General features: G+C 38.4%; 1 protein-coding gene and 1 pseudogene across 13 annotated transcripts in view; both read right to left on the bottom strand.

The window, feature by feature from the left end:
* Positions 1–26769, bottom strand: part of MPDZ (multiple PDZ domain crumbs cell polarity complex component) — a 162940-nt gene that overhangs the window by 48169 nt on the left and 88002 nt on the right. For all 13 annotated transcript variants that reach the window (XM_045043577.1, XM_045043585.1, XM_045043582.1 and 10 more), the window contains 5 exons: positions 21969–22250; positions 21574–21697; positions 12640–12838; positions 6718–6822; positions 2909–3001 (listed from right to left, as the gene is read on the bottom strand). In XM_045043577.1, coding sequence (XP_044899512.1) covers positions 2909–3001; positions 6718–6822; positions 12640–12838; positions 21574–21697; positions 21969–22250 — 803 coding nt within the window. The remainder of the gene's footprint in view (positions 1–2908; positions 3002–6717; positions 6823–12639; positions 12839–21573; positions 21698–21968; positions 22251–26769) is intronic.
* LOC109493797 lies at positions 16183–18100 on the bottom strand (annotated as a pseudogene).

Below are 26769 nucleotides of genomic sequence, written 5' to 3' on the forward strand. Positions count from 1 at the left end.
CAAAGCTTTGGCACAGAGCAAGCAATCAATAAATCTTTTATTACTCTTATTATGAAGACTGAGATTATGATCACTGCAGCAAGGTAAGCAAGATATAAAATTCAATCCAGATGACAGATGAGAAAATGTGTACCCCACCACCTTACTCCTGTTATACCTATACGTTGCTTATTAACACAAGATACCATTTTCTAACCAACAGATTGACAAAAAAAACTGTGTTTTTTTAAATGATCCTATGATGTGGTCACAAGGACATGGGGAAAAGGAAACTCTCATATATTAGAACTGCCTGATTTAAAAGTTGGTACAGCCACATTAAAAAGCAATTTGACAACTTCTAATAAAATAAATAATACATTTAAATCTATAAGCCAGCAATTCCTCTTTTGGAAACATACCTAGATAAATTCTCACACATACGTGTAAGGAAATAGATGTATTTATTGCACACAATTATTGTAGTTGTGGATAAATGTTAACTACTCAAGTAGCAATCTGGGAATAAATGGTGGTGTATTCATGTGCTGAAATGCACTCTAACAACTAAACTGAATGAATTGAGTATCAACATGATAGATCTCCAAATCACTGGATTGAGAGAAAATAAGCAAGCTAGAAAATGGCACATAGAGTATGATACCAATTCTGTACATGAAAATCACATGCAAAATAAGAGTAACAGCTTATTTGCATTCTTAAAATTTATACTTTGCTAACAAATATCCTCTATTGCCACACAAAGTAAACTTCTTTAAATTGCATAAATGAATGTCCTTTCATATTTCCCGTGTTGTAATGCATATTCATGACACTTGCTCCTCGTTTACTAAAAGCTCTGGTTAGTTCGATAAGCTTCCTCATGCTATTCTGTGAACTGTTCCCAAAAAATACCTTAGCACAGGGTAAGGGTACCTTGTTTAAGATTTCTGGAAGCTCTGAACATATTCTCTCTGTAAAGTAGCTATCACCTTTAGAGATGTGAAGACTAAAACTCAGGCTAGAAGTATAAAAATCTTCCACTTCTGAAGTTACACCCAATTCTTTCTCATAATAAAATATCAGATGATTCCTGTGTTCAACATTTTTTATTTGCTTAGTTATTACTCATGGCGGTGAATACTGACCAGGCCAACCACTGACTGCTTATTCTGCACAAGGCACTGTGCTAAAAATTTTACGTGCATTATCACACTGAATTCTCCAATCTAAAAGATGTGATTATTAACCTCATTTAACAGATGAAGAAACAAACCTAGCAGAGATTAAGAAATTTATCTTAAAAAGTGTCAAACTTAGAATTCTAACATGGCTCTTAGGGACTCCAAACTTTTTGCATATTGTCTCCTAAAATCTACTTTTTCTCCAACAATGTTATTAAAAGCTAATAAATCTATCTTAAAAGTTAGACTTGTGATTTCTGTCCTCCAACAAAATTCAAGTTTATCACTAGGATCACCAGCTACAAAATAATTTCATCTAACTTACTTTTGCCTTTATCTTCATATAAACAAGAAACACCATAATCTATTTTCTGCCACAGATCTAGCATTTATATTTTGGTCTGAGTGTGAGAATGATTCAGAAAGACCTTGATTTCTTTAAGCAGCCTAAATAGCTTTACAAAAATTCCAATCAAAAAGTTATTTTATTTTTTTTAGTTTATTTTTGAGACAGAGAGGGAGAGAAAGAGACAGAGAGAGACAGACAGAGACAGAGACAGAGACACAGCATGAAGGGGGAGGGGCAGAGAGAGGGGGAGACACAGAATCGGAAGCAGGCTCCAGGCCCCCAGCTGTCAGCACAGAGCCTGAGGCGGGGCTCAAACCCATGAACCATGAGATCATGACCTGAGCTGAAGTTGGATGCTTAACCAACTGAGCCACCCAGGAGCCTCTCAAAAAGTCATTTTAAATGGCTAGAAATGCTTACTGATTTTTGTGAAACCAATATAAAATGTTTCCTACATTTTGAATATGACTCAACCAGAAATGTTTAAATGTAAGCAAGGAAAATCATCAAACTGTATTACATCCCTGAATAGTAGAAATTTTTCTCTTCAGAGTATTTTATTTATTCAGTGTAGAATAAATATTGTTTACTAAATAAGTGCAAGAAACCATTATGATGGTCACTTGTAGATCTGTTTACAGGGACGATCCAGTGACTATTTCTATTTTATACTTAATGCAAAACACCTTACTTTTTTTCCTTAATTATTTTGTGTGTCTGTATATCTTGTCTATCCAAGTATATTATACTTCCTTGAAGGTTCCTACCTTGAAGGTTCTGTCTCATACTTCCCTGTTATTCACAAAAACATGTGCATCCATAATCAGAGCTCAATAAATTCCTGTGAAACTGAATTTGATTTTACTCAGCATGAATACAAAAATATGCCTTAGTGATGCATAGGGATATATAGGAACATATTTAGGAAAGTTATCTTTTCTATATATGAAATTGGCTCCAGACAGAGCATGGGTTAAAATAACTACAGCCTGTGATAACAAGATGCTTACACACGCGCGCGCGCGCACACACACACACACACACACACGTTTTGAATATATATGCTATAAATGCTAGAGAAAATTTAAATTAACATTTGGTGGTATACCTAAGATCAAACTCTATAGAAAATATTATGCATTCTATCTACCTGTGCATAATTTTCTCTAGTCAACCACATTTTACCCCTACTACGTGCCAAACCTTTGTATACATGTTAGTTTCAACCCCGTGGAGTAACACATTATCTTCTCCACTGCCCACATGAAGAAACGGACGGTAAGGGATATTAAAACACCTTGCTTGATGTCACAGCAGCAAGTTGTAATCCAGTACTTGAAACCACACCTCCCTATCTTTAAACACTGAGTAGGCAGAAGACAGAAATAGTCCTTACCGTCTGGGCTGATTCCAATTACTGTATGCTGCATTTTGAAGCTCACTTTCTTCTCCCTCTCCTTCTTCTCGCTCTGGTAGTTCTGGAATGTCTCTGTTAAAAATTTACATAGTGAGTACTCCAAAATCCTAGGAAAACTATGCAAGTTTGTCTTATATATACCGTATTATTTATTTGGCTAAAAATGCAGAGCTACCTTATATTTTTACATACTTGGCCAATTTTACATTAAGGGGGAAAGAAAAACCTAATGAAACAAAATGAAAACCTTATATTAGAATCAATCTACCACAACTTAGTCTGGAGATATAGCTGAACACTAAGATTCTTAGCTAGTCTGTTTCTTTCCCAAGGAAATATGGGAAAGGAACAAGAAAGGGATAAATGCAAGTACTTTAAAGAAAAACATTCAACAAGTATTTCTCTTTTTTTAAATTTTTTTCATGTTTATTTATTTTGGGGGGGGAGTGGGGGAGGGGCAAAGAGAGAGGGAAGCAAGCTCTAGGCTCCGGTCTGTCAGCACAGAGACTGATGCGGGGCTCAAACCCACAGACTGTGAGATCATGACCTGAGCTGAAGTTGGACGCTTAACTGACTGAGTCACCCAGGCGCCCCTCAACAAATATTTCTTAAACTAAAGATATAAGAGATAGAAGCACCATGTGGGTTATAAACTTGTATGGCCCTGATTGATTCCGTTCTTGAAAGAACTTATCCACAAGACAGAAAATTAGCATCTCCGCCTCCTAAGGACAGACCAAAGCTTTCCCTTCAAGGAAGACAGAAGATGCTTTAGGTCCAGCTTCAGCCCACCCAGAGGGGTCATGCATAGAATACTCCTCACAGAAAGCAGTGTACAATGTACCTGTATTCAAGGCCACTTTTCAATTTCTTTAGGAATTCAGATTTTGCCAAATGCCAGGCACATAAAAAAATGTGTTCCGTCTGTTAACTAATTTTAAATTAAACTGTAAATAAACCATATCGATACATACTTTGTTTTTCGAAAGGTATACTTTGCATCAATAAATTGTAAGAGCAAGAGAGAATGATTAAATCGATTATAGTGTGTCCTTACACTGTTAGTAAAAATTGGATTTCTAAAGACATATGTGAACACATTCTTTTGAAAGCAGAGAAGGCTATAAAAATTCTAATTTAATAAATGTTTCCAGTTGACTTTTATAGAAGCTGAATAATCTAAAGAAAGTGTATGCTCAAATTATGTCTATTCTCCAGTGATATGAATACTCAACTCTGTCAAATTGTATAACCTTTAGACTCTGAGATCAGAAGTCATATAACCCAAACCCAATAATCCATCTGTGTTTGAATGTGTTTCACAACATCTTTGGAAAGCAACTGTCCAAGCTCTCCTTGAATGTCTCATTCTTCCTTTGACCTAAATGTTAGATTTTTGTTTTCATGTGAAGAGGAAATCTGCCTATCTGTCCTACCCATTGTCGTATGTTTGAATTCCCTTCCTGTGCAAATTGAGGTAACAAGGTTCTGAATGAGGCTGGGACCCAGAAGCCTAAGCTTGACAGTGGGACAAGACTGATGGGAATGGGTCCAAAAAGGGGATTTAAGAAGGATGTTTGAGAAGCAGACTGAGGACTAGGGAGACTGAGGGAAACCGTACTCCTGAAGATACAGGGTAGACAGGTGAAAACTAGGCTAACCCTCAGGAAATACAGCTGGAGGGAAGATGGCAGAGAAGCCGGTATGGAACACAGACAATAATAAGAACTTAAAATGAGTTACTAAAATATTCAGTGACAGCCATGGGGATGGGAGAAGTTCTTACCCATCAAGCCCAAGCTCAGGGAGCTACACAGACACCCTCTCAAATACACTAACCTCATGTTCCTACGTTTTTAGCTGTAAGACTAATATCCCGAATCCTCTGACACAAAAACTCCGTTTTCTTCAAATGATTCTATAATCCTAGAATCCTTTCATCAACCCAGATAAGCTCCTATAAATGTGCTGTCCATTCATTCCTTATCCATCTTAGAATGTGGTTTACAGGAATCAAGTGTCGTGTGCTCCAGAGAACAGAATGGACCAGTTCTCTTCTCCTGAACTCACTTGGCTAAGAATGAATTAGACTTCTTTGCACCTGTGTTTGGCCACTACCAATGACATTTCTATCAAGTATAACAACTCTTTTTACATCTTCATTCAGATTTGAGAAATTGGCACAAGGTCACACAGTAAAGTAACAGAAGTAAGGTATGAACTGAGGCCATCTTATTATAAAACCTGAGCTCTAACCTCCATGCTATACTGTCCCATATTTTTATACTGGGCTTGTGCAATTCTCTCTTCGAGTCCAAAGGTTAAGAACATAGGGCCTGACTGTTGATATTCTAATCTTGGCTCTGCCAATTAGTAGCTACGGAACTTGGACAAGTTACTTATCCTCTCTGGTGCAGATTCCTTTTCTACAAAATGCAGGCTGTTTTGTTTTGAGGGCCCTTGTACTAACAGCAAATATACTTTCTCTGCAATGAAGCAGGTAGTCACAGCACTGGACAATCCAGGTCAATGTGCTGGGAGGGAGCACACAGCGCTGAAAGTAGCTGTTTCTCTAATGACTTTTGAGAGCTTGTGAGGCCTCAGAACTTAATAGGAATATGATGTTACCTTTGGCATAGTCTTTAAACTATTCGAAATAATATTTTAGGGGGATCCTGGAATTATTGCTTTACCATTTTGACAGGAAGCTATAATCAATTAATGCCATTAACCATGAGACAAATTCTAGAGAGGGGTATGGCTGAACTGTGCACAGGGTGGAGTGAATACTCCTTTTCCCATAAAATTCATGAGGCCCCAAGGCCTATGACATTCCGCCTCCTCATTAGCTCATAAAATACCTTTCCCTTCCCTAATGCTTTCTGTAGTACTCCAGTCGTGAGCACGTCGCAGAGGAAACCGCGATGCCGTATCAAGATACCTGCACGGTCACTGGACACCCGGGTGTTCTGGGATGTTCTGACATCCTCTATGGAATGGCAGAACTCTTGTGAGAACACTCCAGAATGTTTGCAGAGCCATCACTTCTCTGCCATCCTTAAAGGGAAATCTGGTACTCAGTTGTTAATGCAACTGAAAAAACAGGCCTGGGGTTGAGAGTGTAAAATGGTTCATTCTTCATGGAAAAGCAATTTGACAACATTTCTCTTCCTGTGTTGAACTCAGTCAGCAGCAGCAGCAAAATTTACTTTCTGACATTCTTAGGGGAGATAAAAAAAACCTTTCTCTGTGTTAAAGGTTCTTAATAAATTATGTGTCAAAAGCCTTCAAAAAGCCATACACTGTTGCCTAACATGCATATATACAAAGATGTTCACAACACTCCAAAAGAGTAAGAAATAATCATTAAAAATGTTTCTGAATCGGTATGTATGTTAATAAAAAACTAAGTATAATTTCTGAATGTGTTTGAAAACATCTATGAAAGAGGAAAAACCATGATACAATACCATACGAACTGTAGGCTCCAGGGAATCAATGAAATAATACTGAAATCTGGGGTAAATTCCCAAAACCCAGTCTGCTAAAAGTACCATACTGAGTGGTACAACTAAAGAGGATTTTAATTTCTTGATTTGAACTGTCATATATTTTCCACACTATATGATAATTTCTTAAGTAATGGGGGCTGAGTATTTTTAAAATCTTAGAAGAGAGAAAAGGAATCCATTCTTTTTCATTGCTAGTCCTCCCTGACTCTGGCTCCTAAAGTCTTTCTAGCTTTCTGTATCAGTCACTCATTGCAGCCAACTTACAGCTTCACTCACCTGCCAGTATATGAAGAAAATATATCCAGTGCCATTATTCCTCCAGATTGTTGCCCCAAATTTATTTTGAACTCTTCCAAATGTTCTGCAGGCACATAAGTAATTCTGAAACAGAACACAATCCAGGGGAAAAAAAAGGAAGCAAAGTTTTTTGCCTAACAGGCAAAGTTTCCGAAATATAGACATAAAATTATATTGTCCCTTCATCCCTATTCTTTCACTTTTTCATTTAACAGCTTATTCAGCAGAGAATCCAAACTTGGAAAAGAGAAAGCATCCTATAAGCAAAAATAACAGGTTAAGGTTTACATTTTTTTTTAGAGAGAGAAAGAGAGAGAGAGAGAGAGACAGAGACAGAGAAAGAGAGAGAGCATCTCATGCAGGTTCCACACTCAGTGGGGCTCGATCTCAGGGTATGAGACCATAACCTGAGCCTGAGCTGAAATCAAGAGTTGAACGATTAACTGACTCGACTCAGCTACCCAGCTGCACCTAAAGTTTCCTTTTTTTTTTACTTTTTTTACTTTAAATGTCAAGCGACAATTAAACTTTAAACTGCTGACAAACTATATACTTACTAATAATTATGTGAGGGAGGAAAGCAGCGTTATTTTCATTTCTGAATGAGAAGAGTAACAGCAATTTTTAGAAAGATGTACTAATCCTTAGAAACATAACTAACAGCAATAACACTGATTTCATCCAAAGATTTCTGGGTTCCTTAGCAGACAAAAATCAGGCATGCTCTACTAAAACACTACTTACCCCAAATTATTTTATATTCATCCATAATATATAATTAATTTTAGGCACTGATAAGCATTATAATAATTATATGTTAGCTCTATTAAGTTATGAACCCGAAAGTCTGAAGTTAAACTATCACAAGTTTATGGGAAGATTCTCTTCCTAATTTGTAGCAACTCCCTAATAAGCTATTTTGGTTTTAGAGAAAAGCCTGATATTTGCCCTTGAATGGTCACTTACTAATTCAACAAATACTGGCTGACTGCCTACAATATGGAGGGCATGAAGCAAGATGCTGACTACAGCTATAATGTTTAGAAACTGATATTTAGAAGTTCAAGTTTACTGCTGCCCTATAAGGCTACAGAACTGATTGATACAAGGCTACAGAACTGATTGTTCAAGGAGGTGGTCCCGAGATCTTCAAATTAAGGAACAGTTAGGTAAGAGAAACACTCAATTTGAAGTTGGTTCAGCACCTTGTGCAACTAAAAGAAGAAGTATGTATCAGAATTGCACAATATAAAAATCATGAAGACTATTAAGCCAGCTATCCATAACTTACCCATGAAGACAATAAGTACATAAAACCTTAGCAATGGAGGGCAAGGATAAAAGGACTGTCTTTTATGCCATAATAAAATAAGAATTATACCACTGGCATAATTTACTGAGTGAGGAGGATATGTAATTCCAGACATATTGGTTATTCCATAAAAAGCATTCACTCTTGTGAGGTCACTTAAATTTGGAGTCAGAAGACACAGCTCTGTTGCTCATCAAGAGTGTAATGGGAGGGTAAATCACCACCACCAAATCCCTATATCCTCAATCACGAAAAGGACGTCACTTTTTATGAGGCTGTTGTAACCCGAGAAGCATAAAACAAATGTAACGCAGTGCTGTACCAGGGCATCAGCTAGCCTGGTCGCACCTGATCGCTCTGGCCGACTCCGTGGACCCTTGGGAGTCTCCTCATGACACTTTTACCGCAAGGATCAAAAAATAAAGCAGCACAGTTGAGAGGGTTCAGGAGTACACTGGGAAACAGAGTCACATTCTAATTCTGGCTCTAGCTAATTTATTCATCTATAAAAACACCTTCTCCATGGTGTTAAAAATATATGGAATAATAAACTTGAATTTATCCCTTCAAAAATAATGAGTAAAAAATGTGTAACACATTATGTCAGGAAGATTGATTCTATTTTACACGAAGACAAGTAAAGATAAACCTAAAACTAAAAAGCCCATTCAAGAAAACTGGCATTATTTCTGAAGACTCAGTAAAGGTAAAACACATAAATAAAAGTCAGGTAAAACATATAAATAAAAACATAAAAATAAAAGATAAAACACATAAAAAGACTTTTACAAATAAATAAAAGTCAGGAGTTGAGGGGGGAGCTGGAACACAATAGCAAAAATAATAATCAGTTCAAAGTATTGATTTTTTTTAACTGTTTCGAGAAGGAAAAAAAGTTTCTACCCCTAACAACGCTGAAAATGAATTTTCCTCCGTGTTCATCCCAAATTGTTTTTTTCTTTTACCAAGGCTAGGGGACAGGGGGTTTTACAAATATTTTTCTGATACGTTAGATGGCAGTGAGAAATGGAAAAGAAGGGAGTTTTCGTAAGTAGTTAGCCCACAGACAGCGAGGACACCAGAACAAGAGGCCCACAATGCAACAGCACATGCAAAGCAATTCTAACACACGCCTGGTCATACAGCACACAAAACCTCCAAATCGCCAGAGCACCAAAAATAAACACACCGCAACAGCTTATTTGACAGTTGTATTAAAAATTCTTAAATGTAAACTAATCTTTGGTTACAAATGGGGTGGAAGAAAAAAGAATAGCATTAGGCACGCCGAAATGTGATACGGCTATTAATCCTGAGACCGCGTCTGCACATGCAGACATTCCCTGACAAAGAGCCTGGTAGCTTAGTAGTTGGAAAATGTGATTTTCAAATGAGTTCACAATCAGCAGTGCAATGTGAAAATGTAACAATCTCATAGTTCTTTTGGGATTTATGTTCTGAAATAAATGGGGGGGGGGTGCAAAATGTATACACTGAATCTATTATCTGGATGTATCCCTGCACTGGGAAGTTATAAAAGCATGAAATGGTTTTCACAGACAAGTTGTAACACACAGCCATAATGAGCTTTTGAATCACCGATACTCACACATAAAAGGGGGCTCGATCATCAGCAGGTGCTGTAGAAAATCTAGAATGTGAAGCATACGCCGCGGCATCTTTTTACAATGGTGTTAACAAATGTCAATGTCTTGTGCTGAATGTGAGATGCATACATATGTAGTTAAAAGTGGGTGCTCCTGGTTGTTTTTTTTTCCCCTTTCCACCTCCCTCCCCATCTACACCTCCCCCAGAAAAGCATCTGCTCTTCACTGGTGTCTATAGCAGTGATTATTAACAAGCATGGAAAAATATAACTGCAATCAATCTTTTATTCCTTGATCAGGAATTCATCCCACACTTTGGGTTAAGGCAGGTGAATTCTGATTCAGCTCGGTAATTATCTGGCAGATGTTAGAAGCAGCTGCTGCTAAGCACAAAACCCTGGCTATTATTATAGAAATATAAGAGCTCCTGGCAAGGTGGAGTGAGAAGTGAAACAGTGCATTCTGGTGAGGCTTCACATCTGGTTTTCCATAGAAAATAATGAAACCTGGAACTTAAACTGGCTGTTCTTGAACTCTTGAAACTCACATTATCTACCCAGGCACGCATGAACGCACACACACCAAGTTCCCAGCTATCTATCGTAAACAGCAAAAAAGAAATTCGGTACATCATCTTCAATAAGCAATGATTTTCCTAAAACCCGCCAGTTATGTAACTGAACCATTTAGAGCCTCTTATTTTCTAAGTCCCCCCAATACACTCCCTCCACTCCTATCCCACATCAAGCTAGGCTCATAACCAGAAATAAAGAGGAAGAGACGTGGATGGAGCCTACATCCAGCCATGACAGCAAAGCTTAACTGGCCAGGGGCAACGTTATGGTTCCATTCAGAGTAGTGGAAGGACTAGACTTTCTTTTTGGGAGGATTATTCACAGAGCTTTTAAGGTAATTCTAAACCTTTGCTTCATAAAAGCAAGTGATGAGAAGGGGACGGGGCCAAAACACTTCACGCAAAATGCACGGAACATGCTGCTCAGCCCTGGTCAATCTAAATGGCTATTTGTGTTGATCATTTAACACGCTTTTTCTGAAAAAGGATTATGTGATTCTAATTTCTTTCTACCATTTACCCAGTGAGTCAAATCAAACCCATCTGAATCACAGCCTTACCAGGACACTTGAGAAGAAATCAATGTGTTTCGCGTGTTTCTGCCTGTGTACATCCCCACACACCTGACCATGTGAGAAAGAAATGGATTGACTGGTCTTCAGAGGAGGGGAAGATGCAGGACTTTTCTTATTCTTTACGATATGTTCTGACTCCTGGGATCCTAAAGCAGTAATTCATGAGCCTCTCTCTTTAGATATCCTCAAGGCCCTCATGAAGCTGCTGTCAGCATGAATGGGTCCATTCTGGTGCTGAATCAGAAGGTGGGAGAACAAACAAAGCAAAGGACAGTAGCAACAGAAATGAGGAAAAGAGAAAAAATGACTTTGGGAGCTTGAAAAAGTACCCTGAGACTTTTCTAGAGTGGCCTAGATGCCTAAGTTAGGCCAAAACAGTGTCACAATCGTCTTATTTTTTGGCCACTTTGTAAGTTTTGCGGGACATCTGAACTGAGGGGGAAGACTAGACACAGGCACCGTTTCCAGGCCTCAGTGCCAAAAACCGGGCAGGGGACTCGCATTGGTGCCTAGAGCATAAGACGTGCGTATCACACAATAAATCAAATGATCAGTTACCAGGCCATGTGTGTTTTATAGTCCATCTAAACCATGTAAGCTAAAAGCCTTGCAAAAAAGGGTCTCCATGTGGGTCTATGTCATTCATCTTTGAAGCTAGATGAATGGGCACTGGTCTATAAGTGGTGAAGAAAGCTCTTAAAGTTTCTCTTTTTTCTTAGAGGCACTGACATTTTTAATGTATTCTCTTGGACTCACATTATTCAGATAATTAAGGAACTGTCACATGATGAGATGATCCATTCCATTACAAAAGTCAAAAGGGCATGCAAATTTACAAAGTCCATCACTGAAATTCTGCCTAAAAATAATACTTCTTTTGTGTAAGACAGCAGAATCCACTTTAGACAGTATACATTCTTCTGCTATTTGCTGATGGCAGAATGAAAAACAGATTGTAAATACAGTTTTCTTACCAAAGCTCTAGCAGTATATACTTTGCACAAGAATAATAGAGAATGCAGTCAGTAAAATAACATTAATACAGCAAAGTTTCCCATACTGGTAATCATTACTTCAATGTAAGCTAAACCATCTTTCCCTGTGCTCTTATTTTACTATTTTGTCCCTTATACATTAAATACAAATATTCAATAGTTGATGCGAGAGAAGAAAAGCCAAGCTGATGAGGTGTGTCAGAGTCATAAACTGATTTTTATGTTCGCTCAACAAACGTTTTGTGACTTAAAAACCAAGCGACATATATGATGTGCTTTTAGCACAATATGGGATTATGGGATAGTTTTAAGCACTTCCTGACAAAATGGCCTACATGACCTACAATCAGACTATACCAACAGATTGGTGAATTCTTTTGGATCACGAGGCAGTTGACCAAAGGGTGAATTATGGGTCAGACTGACACTGTTCTATATAGTCTCTTCCATGACCGACCACTGAAAAACTAGCCTAGTTCTAGGATTCGCATAGGTCAATTAGGTAGTACACAGTTCCTTATACTGATCCTAAGTGGGCATCCTGTTCTATGAGAGATGGCTCATATCACGGAGACCTAAGGTTCTTGCTGAATTATTAGAGTGAAATTAAACACAGCAGGCAATTTTTTTCAAATATTTAAACATTGTATCATCTTAAAGAAACTATATCTACAATCAAGAACTATTCAGGAATAGTCAAATTTCTGAGTGATTTATTTTTAATAAATGTGTGATCATTTTAGCATATTAAACAGAAGTACATACTGAAAAAAAAAATGATCCATGAATTGAACTTCCTGAATTTCCCAAGCCAAACTGGAGTCCAAATGATACTTACTTAATGTCAGGCCCGATGAGAGAGTGTCTTCTCAACATCGCTCGCGCTTGGGCATTGGTTAAACTGATAGTAGATTCTTCATTAATAGACAAGATGCAGTCCCCAACGGCAATCCGGCCATCTCGACTAATGGAACCTCCGTGAATGATACTTCGAACGATCATCCCCAAGCCATCTTTATTAGCACTTACTGTCATCCCTATGGTAAAGGGGAAGCACAGATATATATCAAATACTTGACCTTCAAATTCATTTTAAGTTGAATTCAATATACCCTATGGATTCACAGATAAAAGAATAGGAGTAACTTTTTAATCCAATAAAACACAATCAAAAGGAAAGAAAAAAAATGTTAACACAAAATTTACTTTTTGAAATGGTTGTGAAATTATATCCAGAAAATGATACTTTATGTTAGACATATCAGAGATGAAATAGGTCTACGTTGTGGAGTGACTACAACTCAGGTTATTGATGTGTTGCCCCTGAAATAGAAAACGCTCCTGAGGAAAATATTTTGACAGAAACAAATCAATTTTATAGCAGTTCGTTTCTTAGACATATAAGAGAATAGATAACAAGACTACAAAGGGAAAATCAGTTGTGTAAATTAAGAAACTCTGTGCTATTATTTATTATTATTATTTCTAGTTCATTTATTCATTCAGTATATATTTACTACATGCCTACTATGTGCCAAGTACTATGCTGATTTCTTGAGATTAAAAAAAAGGATAGCTAACACCAAGAAGCTTTTCTTCAAGTCTTACCCTCAGTGACTGATGTACAGTGGTCTGTTTAACTGAAGTGATGTGGACTTAATCCTAATCTCTTCCCATTTTATCTCTAAGTCTGAAGTGCTATGAGCTCCAGATTTGGGTATTTAATTGCCGTCCCGACACGTTCCCTGGATGGCTAACAGCAGACACAACCTTGGGATATACAAAACTGAACTTGCAAGTTTCCACTTCCCGTATTTCTTCCCATTTTTGACAATGACACCAGTACCCTACTCTCCATTTCTCAAAGCAGAAATGTTGGAGTTGTTCTCAATTCCTACCCCTCTCTCTCAGCTCTTGTATTTAATCCCTCACCACGTCCTGTCATCGCTGTCTCCAAAATGTACCGCAAATCCATTCACCCTTCTCCGTTTCCAGGCCAACCCCACGCCAAGCTGGCACTTCTTGCCCCACCTTTTGAAAGAGCTTCTCAACTGGTCTTCCCATCGCACTCTTGTCACAGCAGACACAGCGACCGTTCAAACAAGACAAATCACATCACAATCCTCCACCAGCGTCCTGTCGTGCAGGACACACCTACAACACACTTAAGTGGCACAACCCATAGGGCACTGCTGGTCTGGCCCTCCGACGCGCGCCCTTCTTCAGCACCACGCCCTGGGCTCCGTCTCCTCCCACCATGTTGACTGCCTTCAGAAATACACCTAGTCTCTCCCCACTTCCGTGTTGGCCTGACACCTTCTTCCCGAAGCTCCCGTACGGCTAATTCCTTCTTGCTCGTCAACACCACTTCCTCCAAAAGGGTTTCTCAACAAACGCCCTCTGGATTTATGTTCCCTTCTCACCCTACCCTTTCTCCAAAAATATAAAACTTTTTGAAATTATGTTTAAAACTTTACATAAAATAATGTAAATTCACTTAAAACCAAGTGCTAGAAGTTCCTTCCAAACAAGATCATATAATTAAATAATAGAAGGAGAGGTACAACTCTATAAGGGTAGTTTGCAAAAACCCTCTTTGAGAGAAGTCACAAATTCCTTTTTAGGTTTTGTTTTTAATATAAAAATAAAGAAATTCTTCTAAATACTAACATTTTAAAAAAAATTTTTGATGTTTGTTTATTTTTGAGAGAGACAGAGTGAGAGCAGGCGAAGGGCAGAGAGAGAGGGAGACACAGAATCCGAAGCAGGCTCCAGTCTCTGAGCTGTCAGCACAGAGCCTGATGCGGGGCTTGAACTCATGAACCGCGAGATCATGACCTGAGCCAAAGTTGGAAGCTTAACCGACTGAGCCATCCAGGCCCCCCTAAATATTAACTTTAATAATACCAAACTAGATTTCTGAGAATACCTTTCTGAGAATAATCCTGACTATAATGTTTCCAACTTGATATTTCATACCTGGATATGGGACATCTGAGCTCTAGTTACAGTTTTCTGATAGAAATGAACTATTATCAAATGTATTTAAAATATCGTTAAGACTTACACTGATGATTTCTAAATGTATTGTTGTCAAGGAAACACCCCTGCTTCCCATAAAGCAACAAGTTTGGATGCTGTTTCACCCTTAGTGGGTTTCTTACAAGCAAACGGGGTGGGTCTGGAATGTTTCAATAGGTACTCTAGCTTGTCCTGATGCTGCCACCCTTCCTCCCATCAAGACCCACCAAATAACTACTATGGTAAAATTAAAATTAAAAGGCAAGAGTACGAAACAAAATTTAGCTCAGTGGTCCAGACCAGGACTCTAACCCATCATCTTGTTCTCACTGCCACCATGTGCGGTATAAATAAAGCAAGTCACTGGGTCACCTGGGTGGCTCGGTCGGTTAAGCATCTGACTTTGGCTCAGGTCATGATCTCACGGCTTGTGGGTTTGAGCCCATGTCGGGCTCTGTGCTGACAGCTTAGAGCCTGGAGCCTGCTTCGGACTCTGTGTCTCCCTCTCTCTCTGTCCCTCCCCCACTCACACTCGGTCTCTCTCTCTCTCTCTCTCAAAAATAAACATTAAAGAAATTAAAAAAAAATAAAGCAAGTCACAGACATGGGACAAATCATCATGAGCTACAGTCAATATGACCTCTGAATTCACTTTTAATGGTACATTTAACCCACGATTCCACCAGCTACTAGCTATTAAGGTTTTCCAGTCACATCAACTACATAAACCAAAAAGTTGGCACCAATTTGCTCAGCTTATACTTTCCTTTCACTAGATGATAATTTTGGGGGTTCAAGAAATTCTGTATAATATAATATCCACTAATGAGATTTTGCTTGTAACTTCTAAGATCTCTCAATGTTTTTCCTGCAGGAAATATAATAGAACAGCCCAAATCACGCACTGTAGAACCAGAGAACTGATTCCAAATCTGAGTTTCACCACTTCTAATCAGTATGGCCTTGCGCTGACTTAACATCACACTTGGCCTCATTTTATTCATCTGTAAAATGGGAATAATATCTCCTTTTAGAGTTGCTTAAAGAATTATATGAGAAGAACATGGGGAGTACCTTTCAAAGTGCCTGGCACAAAGTTCTCAAAAAAGTACAAAATAAAAGCAAGAGAAAACTCACAAAAATGTATTGTAAATACATCTCTAGCCCAATCCAAAGCTATATTGCTCTCTAAAGGCTAAATGCAAATCTCAGCTTTATGTATTAATTTTTTTAACATTTATTTATTTTTTGAGAGACAGAGAAAGACAGAGCTTGAGTGGGGGAAGGGCAGAGAGAGAGAGACGGAGAGAGAGAGACAGAATCGGAAGCAGGCTCCAGGCTCTGAGCTGACAGCATAGAACCTGACGTGGGGCTCAAACTCACAAACCTGATCATGATCTCAGATCATGAGATCATGACCTGAGCTGAAGTCAGACACTTAACTTGACTGAGCCACCCAGGTGCCCCTTAATTCAGCTTTAAAGTAAAGCATATTCTAGTCATCTTGATGTAGCCTTGGGCAACGCAAGCATGAAAGTGTGACGTATGGTACGTGAAAACCAGAGACAGACTAAGGTTTGAGTACTGGCTCCACCTTCCAACTGCTGAATACTTTTCAGAGAAATTCCTGAGTCTGCCTATGTTTCTATTCCTAATCAGTGAAAAGAAGGTAATACCTTTCTTTCCATCTGACCCTTTGACCTTTTCTTTTTACCTTCAAGTCCTAATACAACGTAATTAGCCAACGGACCACAACCTTATCAAAAATCATCAAGATTAGATTTTTCAAAGATATTATGTGCATGTGTATGTATCTGAATATAACATTTCTCCCTTAAATTTAACAAAGTTAAAAAAGAAGTGATTCATGACATCAAAGCAAACAGAATGTGGCAGCTTTTATGGAAGTCTGTCATTTATTAACAATTTCTTTTGGTTATCACTAGAGAAAGAAACAAATTATCCAGAAGGCTGAAAGTGCAAACAACCTTATACAGTTAATTAAGGGGAGACTATGAATCTAAGAAAATGTGTTCAGTGATAGACCCTTCAGAGCATACTCTCCTATCAGCACAAAGCCAGCCTCTCTATTTAGGTTTTCTAAAACATAAACACACTTTTTTGTTAATTTACATTGTAAAGGCAACACTTTTTAAAAGTTTAAATGAATGATTTAATTACTTTAGTGTTTTACACAGATTTCAAATAGTCCTTTTTTTGTGATCCCTTTGCATTTCTTTACTATAAATGCTATAAAAATCTGAATGTCCAACATCTGTCAAATGAGGTAATGGATAAATGTTCTTTCTTTGCATACTGAAGTTGAACCCCAAAATGCTAGAGGAACCTCAATGGGTTCCAGGAAGTGTAACATCCAGGAACAAAGCCCTGACAACATTTTGCATACATAAATTATTTGAAATGATGTCAATGAACTGGAGAAATAAAACTACAAGTTACTTATACTTTTATATTACAAATTAGTTGGCAAACTAATGGTGCTATAATTTCCCACTTCCAAGTAAGTGGTTTAGTCTCGAAAGCAAATGAAACGGCTCCCTTATGTTTTTATTTAACCTTATTTTCTTTTACTTTAAGAAAAAGCCCCAAATCAATGCAGCTTTTATTGCCTCTTTAAAATATCACAAGGAAGGCTGAAAAATCAGAAATATCATGTGGCATCTTGCTGTTTCTGTAGCTGATATTCATCAGCGTGCTGGACTGTTCCTTTTTCAGAAACATAGATGCCATCCCAACATTTTCCAATACCCTTGTTTTTAGCTGTTGCGGCTTGCTGAGTCAAAGCAGCTGAGTTTGATACAAATTCAACATCATTTCCTTCAAGAATTAACTCATCTTTCTGGGTTTGAGATACTGAACAAGCAACACCCGGCCTCACCCAACCCTGTGGATGTATTTTTCACCCAAGAAATTTCAGATTTCAACAGGAGAAGGCTTCTCCTGAATAACAACATTGAAGGGGAAATGAGCATACACAGACCTCATCTTATAACAGAAGCCCAGCGTAACGCCCTTGACCACGTTCTGCACATGACTACAGATAGTACAAATGGTAGCCAGTTCATTTCTGTTTCCCCACCATTTGTCAACTCAGAGCCTCTTCTTTTTCCTTCCAAGAGACTGAGTTCCATATTGATGTGACTGAAGTCCTTCCATACAGTTCCTCTGGGGACCTTCACTGTACCGGTGCATCTCTTCAGAATGATGTCAACATTCTCTGCGCTGTCGACGGTCTAATTACTGACAATGGTCTTCATTCTCACAGTAGATGTAGCAAAGAGCTCTTACGATTTAATTTTAAAGTCAAACTGAGGTTTAATGGGATTTCCTGGGACGCCCGGGTGGCTCAGTCGGTGAAGCATCCGACTTCGGCTCAGGTCATGCATGATCCTGTGGTCCATGAGTTCGAGCCCCGCGTGGGGCTCTGTGCTGACAGCTCAGAGTCTGGAGCCTGCTTTGCATTCTGTGTCCCAGCCTCTCTCTGCCTATCCCCCACTCGTGTTCTGTCTAGCTCCCTCAAATATAAATAAGTGTGAAAAAAAATGTTTTTAAAGGGATTTCCCAATATGGTAGAACGCAAGGATAGTTCACCTTTCACTGCTTTTTTTCCCCAAGAGCTTCATCATCTTAGTGTATTTCTTACATCTAAACTTAAAAGTCAAGGTGGAAGCAACCCAAGTGTCCAACAATAAATGAGGGTGGTGCTTATATATAAAATGGCATTATTACTTAGTCTTAAGAAGGAAGGAAATCCTAAAAAACCTAATAAAAGAAATTCTGACATGTGATTTGAATGAATGAATCTTGAAGACATTATGCTAAGAGAAGTAAGCCAGTCACAAAGGGACAAATACTGTATGATTCCATCTACATGAGATTCTTAGGACAGTCAATATATTTATAGACACAGACAGCGGAATGGGTGCCAGGGGACAGGGAGAATGGGTATTTATTATTTAATGAGTACACAGTTTCAGTTTGAGAAGATGAAAAACTACTGGAGATGGCTGGTAGTGACAAGCTGTGCAACTATGTGAATGGACTTATTGTTACAGAAATATGCACTTAAAAATATTTAAAACGGTCAATTCTGTATATCCTGTATGACGCTAAAAAATGATACAGCCTGACATACTAAAATAGAGCAAGCAAAAAATCCACATGATTGTCTCAACAGATGAAGAAAAATATTTGACAAAAGTCAACATCCTCTCAGCAAACTAAAAATAGGCAAGCAATCCAAGGGGTCAGTTTGTAAAATCAGGTATACTCACACCATGGTTCTTAACAAGAGTCTCCCAACTGCTTCCAATATAATCTACCAGCCTATGCCAGAATGATCTTGAAACGCAATCAGATCATGTCCCTCATGCCCTTAGCAACCACCTCCGGTAGGAACCTAAAGCAGGAGGGTGTTAGGACAGACGTCCTGTGTCCCGCACAGGAACCCCTCCAGCAACCGTATCCCACCTATCATTTCTTTAGCTCAATTCTCACTCTGCCCACTGTCACACCCCACCTCATCCACCCCACAGAAACCAGTCATGTTTCACATCACTCTGCCTCAGCTCTAGCAGCTTCCGATTTTTCCCCATCCCTCAGTTATGTGATAAAAATCTCCCCTTTGAAATCTTTCTAAACTCCTCGACACTCAGAGTAGGCATCAGTTATTCCTGTTAAGCTTTCAAATGTTCTTTATATGAGTGTCTATCATAGCGTGTAGAGTATTTTAATGCATTTAGGATTCTATATGTTGATTTTCTTACCCTCTAAAACTCCTGTTCCTTGAAGAAAGTGATTAAATCATGCTATCTATGCATGGTGGTGAGAATACAGAAGACAATAAGTGTTTGATAGTTGAATAAATAAATACACTAGAATAGGGGTTTTCACATGGGCTTTGCAAAACCTCTGCCTTACAAGCTAGTCAAAAAAATGGGTTCCGTGGCCAATGAAATGTGAGAAATGCTGCATTCTATAACCTCTTCTTAGAGATCCACAGTGCACATCTGAGTGCCGAAGATTCCAAGAAGTATTTTTTGCAAACAAAAATCTGTCTCCTTACGTGTATCACATTCCAGACCTCTAAACTTGTAGCCCATTTACACTCCTATGAACATCCCACAGAACTAGTATTCAAAGTAACATGCTTTCCTTCCAGGGGTGTCTGGGCGGCTCACTCATTTAAGGATTGTACTTCAGCTCAGGTCACGATTCCAGGGTTCATGAGTTTGAGCCCCACATTGTGGGTTCTCTGCTGTCCATGTGGAGCCTGCTTCAGATCCTCTGTCTCCCTCTCTCTGTGCCCCTCCCTGCTAGCTCTCTCTCTCTCTCAAAAAAAAAAAAATAATGGGGGGTGGTGCGCCTGGGTGGCTCAGTCAGTTAAGTGTCCAACCCTTGATTTCAGCTCAGGTCATGATTTCACAGTTTGTTAATTTGAGCCCTGTGTGGGGCTCCATGCTGATAGTTCGGAGCCTCCTTGGGATTCTCTCTCTCTGCCTCTCTCTCTCAACTCAAAATAAATGAGTAATAAAAATTAAAATAAAATAAAATAAAAAAACATAAAAAAAAACCAAAGTAACATGCTTTCAGAAACCCTGTATTACCAGATGTATTATTTCTGACACGTTTAGATACCCGTAATATGTCTCATAATTAATACATTAATAAGAAGCTCTGTAGCTTAAGTTCTATGTTACTCTACCAAATACAATATATAAGAAATATTGTAACTACGGAGAAATTCTCTGCTATAACTCTCCATTTAGCTGCTGTTAGCAGTAGCTGGCTGCCACCGAATGGAACAACCTCCTGGAGACAGAGACTGGAATCCTGCTCAGCAAGTAAGCACTGTTTGGCTTCTCCACCAAGTCTCAGATTTAACAAGGAAACAATACTCCTCCGTAAGATACCAATGCAGAGGAAACTGCCTGGTCCCATGACAGAAGAACATCACCTCTGATGTGGAGCTAAACAGAGTGTCTCAGGCCACGACTGGGCATCCAGAGCAACTAATTTATGATCCTATTTATCAGCACTAAGCGCTAGGGACAGAGCTGAGTCATCAACTCAAAAGCCTGTGCTCTGCCTGCATACGGTTTTAGCTACTGTAATTGGGACCGCATGTCTACAGGAAATCTTCTTTGTCCGATTCAGAAAGTTTTATGACTGTTCACCAAATGCAACCCTTTATGGGTAAAAGAGGACGCGAAAACCCTGCCACCTGGGAAGAAATACTGAATAACTTGCATTTATAGTTTGGTGCTGGCACACCTGGCTGTCTTTTTAGTCTTTATTTCAGTGAATGAGAGAAATTAAACACAAACTGACTTATGCATAACTGGTAACATTCAAAGAAACTAATAATTTACTTTTTCAAAGAATTTGAAATTCCAAATTGCTGACTTTTCATTTTCTAAGAATTCCTTTTCTGATTTGCTGTTTCATACACAAACAGTTCGTATATCTGTTCTTGAAAGTAAATGATGCTCGTGAATACTCTTAAATAATTAAGAGAGTGAGGGATTTACGCTAGTCTGAAGTAAACAAACCTATTAACCATTTCAGGAAAAATAAAGAGTACATAAAAAGAGAAACCATAAAAACTATAGGAAAATTTGTAACACCTTTTTTATCACCTGCAGCCAACAATGCTGAAACCATGTTTGATATTTCATCTTTGGCAAGAGGGTTGAAGAGGCAAGATATATGTGGAAAGGAAGGGACTTACCTAGGCTAGAATTGCCTTTTGCTATAGTAATAGTCCTCTCAAAAGATTCGCTGGTTATATTTTGGAGCATGACGCACTCAGCAGTTGAGGTCAGGGAGTTCTGCTGAATTAAGAACTCGGAGCCCTGACAGGAAAAAAATAAATAAATAAATAAATAAGTCACATGGAAAGGAAAACAAGACTTTGGAGTATGATTTCAACATCACCCATATTCTCTAACTGGTTGCTCTTTCTTCAGCAGGAAGCTATAACCAAAACAAGTTCATAGTTTGGATTCTGAAAATCTCGGCGTCAAGAGAGCACTTGCTCCAAATGCAGAGACCAGCCCGAATCCTCGACCACGTCACTGCTTCCAACCTCATCATAATATACGATACATATCTTTACAACGTTACCTTTCCAGCTGAATCAGGAAGCACAGAAGTAAGCTCTGCACTGGATGTAATTTCAGTTGGCAGGTGAGATTCAGTCCACGCTCTTGAGTTCTCACATTCGTATTGCTGTTCAATAGCATTTGCAGGTGTATAATCATTTACGGTAAAGCCAGAGGCAGGTCCCATGGTCAAGTCCACTGAAGGTGGACTCTCGTCCTGTCTTTGCAGGAGATTCTGGGTGTACAGTTCCTCCAAGGACATGTGCAGATCAAGTACTGGATCTGAAGAATTTTCAGTAACATCCTGATGATGAAAGAACAAAAGATAAAAAATCATGGCCAGAGACATCAATGTATTTTTGTAAGACCATTTCTTAATGAATAACTATCTGGTAGAAAACAAAACACAACTATTCATTACCCAAAAAGTATTAGCAAACATACAAATTCTTCACTTAGCTAACATTCTGTAGATGTTTATTTTTATAATGCTTTTGAATACATTTCCTACAAATCATAGATGTTATGTTCAACTGAGTTATTCTTGTATACTGTACACGAGATCACTGAAATACATTATTATATTCTATTCACAAATAAAATTATTTTTAGTTCAATCCACACAGGAAGGCAAGTAACTTGTATTTTCAAATCCTATTTAACAGCAGTTCATTTTCAATCGGTACGAAGTTCCTATTTAATATCAAGAGAATATTGATTCTGATTTACAAGAATCTCCATGAAAAAATTATTTTGATAGTCACTTGTAGGTATTTATGGAGAACAGAAAGCTATGTTATTCAAATTATTATAGGGAAAATTTTCATAAATATTCTGCAAGATATACACAGGAAATATTAAGAAGGTATATAATAAGGTATAGGTTCTAAAGTAGGCTCTCTTATTAACAATCTATATACATCACCGCAGAACCTCTCTTGGCTTTATACTTTACTTAATTTCTAAAATTCCATGAAACTTTAAAATTCGGTACTTCGACATAAATGCAGGCATGTACTTACAACAGACATACTGTATCACTTGTGTGCTTTGGGCAAGCCGTTGCTACACGACCTACTAGTGAACAAACATCAATTTTCCCTACAATCCTCATATTAGTATTTTTAAAGTATAAGAGTAGCATATGAATACATTATCATCAGCAAAGATTCAAGCCGTGCAGATATACACGTGTGTGCTTACAGAGTACAATCTGAAAGCTTTTCCTTATGGCTCCTACTCCCATTATTTTCCCTGGTAGAAATGGCTGGAGTCAGTTGGATGTCTGTCAGAAGTTTGTATTCATTTGCATAATAAACAGATACACACACACGTGCATACTCACACTTACTACATGCACTTGTACATTTTTAAAACCTCACTGAAACCATTAGTTAAATAGAATGTTTTCACTTTCTTTATTGAAGTACCTAATATCTGGGCAGGAGAGATTTCCATGTCCGTAAATAAAAATCGACTTCGATCTTGTGACCACAAAACTATTCCTAAGTATGAAAGGCACTGGAGCACAGACTCTGGAGCACAGGCTCAGACGCTCACTGCATCACTAGTTATACTCTGTGTTGTGGTCCCCTCATCTATTAATTGGGGAAAATAAAAGGACATATTTCAGGACTGTTGGGAACCAGAGAGAGTTATACCACAAAGTACTGGGACACCTGGGTGGCTCAGTTGGTTGGGTTAAGCATCTGTCTCCCAGTCAGGTCACGATCTCGCGGTTTGTGAGTTCAAGCCCTGCGTTGGCTCTGTGCTGACAGGTCGGAGCCTGGAGTCTGCTTCAGATTGTGTGTCTCCCTCTCGCTCTCTGCCCCTCCCCCACTTGTGCTCTCTCTCTCTCTTACTCTCTCTCTCTCTCTCTCAAAAATAAACATTAAAAAAATTTAAAATAATACTATAAAGTACTAGTAAGATATCTGACTTAAGAGAAAATGCCCAATAATTATTAGCCATTGCTGTTACCTTTATTACACATCTTTGTGCATATGAGAAAATTTATTTAGTATAAACTAGAATTATGGGCTGAATAACATGCACACTTAGATGCTGGTATATATTGCCAAAGAGTCTTCCAATTTTTGCTCACAAAAATATGGGAATACCTATTAACTGACCTGGCCGACCCTAAATTAGTTTGCTAATTTGAGCTGAAAGAGATATATTCTAAATAAATATAAAATTTAGAGTTTACTATGCATGTCCCTGACAATTAGTGAGAACGTGACAATTGTATATCTCCTGTCAATACTCCCTTTGTATATTTAATCCAACTTTTCATAAGTTTCATCAGGGTTTCCACTTGTTCCTGTCATTGATACACTGTATATGAAAAGTCTGTGATATATACCACAAATATTTCTGAGTCTTTACTTATCTTCTCAGCCTGTACATGTTATATTATATAGATATACATGCAGAAATTAAATTCTTTATGTAATCAAGAATTCTTTATGGAAAGAAATTATTTTTTATTTTTTTTATTAAAAAAAATTTTTTTAACGTTTATTCTTGAGACAGACAGAGCATGAACGGGGGAGGGGCAGAGAGAGAGAGGGAGACACAGAATCCGAAGCAGGCTCCAGGCTCTGAGCCATCAGCCCAGAGCCCGACGCGGGGCTCGAACTCACGGACTGTGAGATCGTGACCTGAGCTGAAGTGGGAGGCTTAACCGACTGAGCCACCCAGGCGCCCCTTTATGGAAAGAAATTCTTGATGCAATCAAAGTGTCAAATTATTTTTGTGCTTCTGGGTTTCGTAAGTTGCTTAATAAATCCTTCCACACAAAGTAAATGAAATGCTTTCTAGTATTTTTCTTATTTATAAATGCTTTCTTTTCAGATTCAGTTTTAATCCTTCTAGAATTGATTTCAGGGTGTGGCAAGAGATATGGGTCCCTTTCTGTTTTTCATAAAAGGGTAATCAATTTTTTGAATACAGTCCATTACATTCCTCTTCTTCAGTGTAAGTTATCATCTCTCTGGAATTATCAAATATTCTTGGTACAAAGAACTGAGGCAAGTGGGAGCATCACATAAGCAAGTAACACCTTTAGACTCTTTGGGAACAATGACAGGAAACCATCATCCTCCACACAGTTGGAGTCTAACCAATAACCTGTTGGCCCATTCACCCAACTTTGGTGATTTTGTTCTAATGAAAAACAACAATGCACTTACTACAGAATTAGCTTCTGTATTACTATATTAATTATAATATTTAGCAGTAAATCATCTTCCTCAGGCCTCAAATAAAGGTTACAATTAAAAACCACTTTTCATCACAAAAAGAGGTCAAGCCACCCTTGTTAGCTGGGGTTTACTATAAATCGTGTAACAGAAATTTCCATGCATTATTCATAAAGGAGTTAACACAGACACACAGAAAAGAAAGAGCTAATCAACACAGCAGACAACATACGCCTACTTCAGAAACGTTTCTGGTTGCTGAACAACCAACTGAGTTTTATTTTTAAAAAGTCTTATGGATCTAAAAGAAAAGCAGCTCTTCCCCTGTAAGATGTTCAAAAATAATTCTATAATTTCCCAGTGCAACTTGGTAGCTAAACCGAAGTCTTGCAAAAAATCCGCATTAATATGTGCCTCTACTTGATACGGCCTTGTTCTCAGGGAAACAAAATGAGAGGTTAAATAAAAATGTCAAGGACACTTGTAAACCGCCGTTTAAAGGTGATGAATAAGTGAGGGTAATACCTGGGCACATTATTTACTCAGATGATTTATTTATATAGACTAAGTAAATACTGAAACATTTACTGGACACAACCTAATATTCTCAATGAGCACTCTACCACAAAAGCCTTTTCATAGTCCTTTCATGTGGGAAAATATACTACAAGCACAGCTGCCCCAACTTACCATCATTCTCCCACCCTTTCTGAGATAAGGTATAGTGCTTCCTTTATTGTTCGTACACTGACCCGACTGAGCAAAAGAAGCGACTGGTTTTATACCTCGAGAGCCTGTCGGTTTGTCACTAAGACTTCCACAATCACTCTCAGCATTCTGACTGGAGTGCTTTAATTAGTTTTTCATACTAGCCCCTGCTCCAAAGAAAGAAACAAACATTTTAAACATGGGTGTGAAGGCAGCAACATTTAATACTACAGAAAGACTCTAAATGGAGATCTATAGGAATAGGTAGATTTTTATTTTTTGTTAATTGTTTTTTTTTTTTTTTGAGAGAGAGAGCACAAGCAGGGAAGAGGGGCAAAGGGACACATGCAGAGAGAGAAAGAGAGACAGAGAGAGAAAGAGAGAAACAGGAGAGAGAGAGAGAGAGAGAGAGAGAGAGAGAGAGAGAGAGAGAGAGAGAAGCCCAAGCAGGCTCCACACTCAGTGTGGAGCCCAACACGGGCTTGATCTCGGGACCTACTGTGGGATCGTGATCTGAGCCAAAATCAAGAGTCAGATGCTCAACTGACTGAGCCACCCAGCTGCCTCAGATTTTACTTTATTTTTTTAAATCATGGAATCCATTAGCTGTGTTTTATGTGCATGGTGCAAGAAGGGGCTTCTTTCTGGACAAACACCGAGTTTCCCTTGCACTAGAATCAACAGCATTTCCTAGTGGGACCAATATGAAGAATGAAGGGCATGCACAAGACTGGTAATCATTTCATCCCTGGGGTGAGAGCCAGCGTGGATGTAAAACAAAGGGCGGGGCATGGGAATGTGGATAAGGAGTAGAAAGGAAGACTCCTTTCTATATAAGTATTCTATAAGTATATGTAAGTATGTATGTATTCTTATATAAGTATTTGATCTTTATTGGGTGTCTTTAAAAAT

This window comes from Felis catus, chromosome D4 (assembly GCF_018350175.1).
Source record: "Felis catus isolate Fca126 chromosome D4, F.catus_Fca126_mat1.0, whole genome shotgun sequence".
Classification (NCBI taxonomy): Eukaryota; Metazoa; Chordata; class Mammalia; order Carnivora; family Felidae; genus Felis; species Felis catus.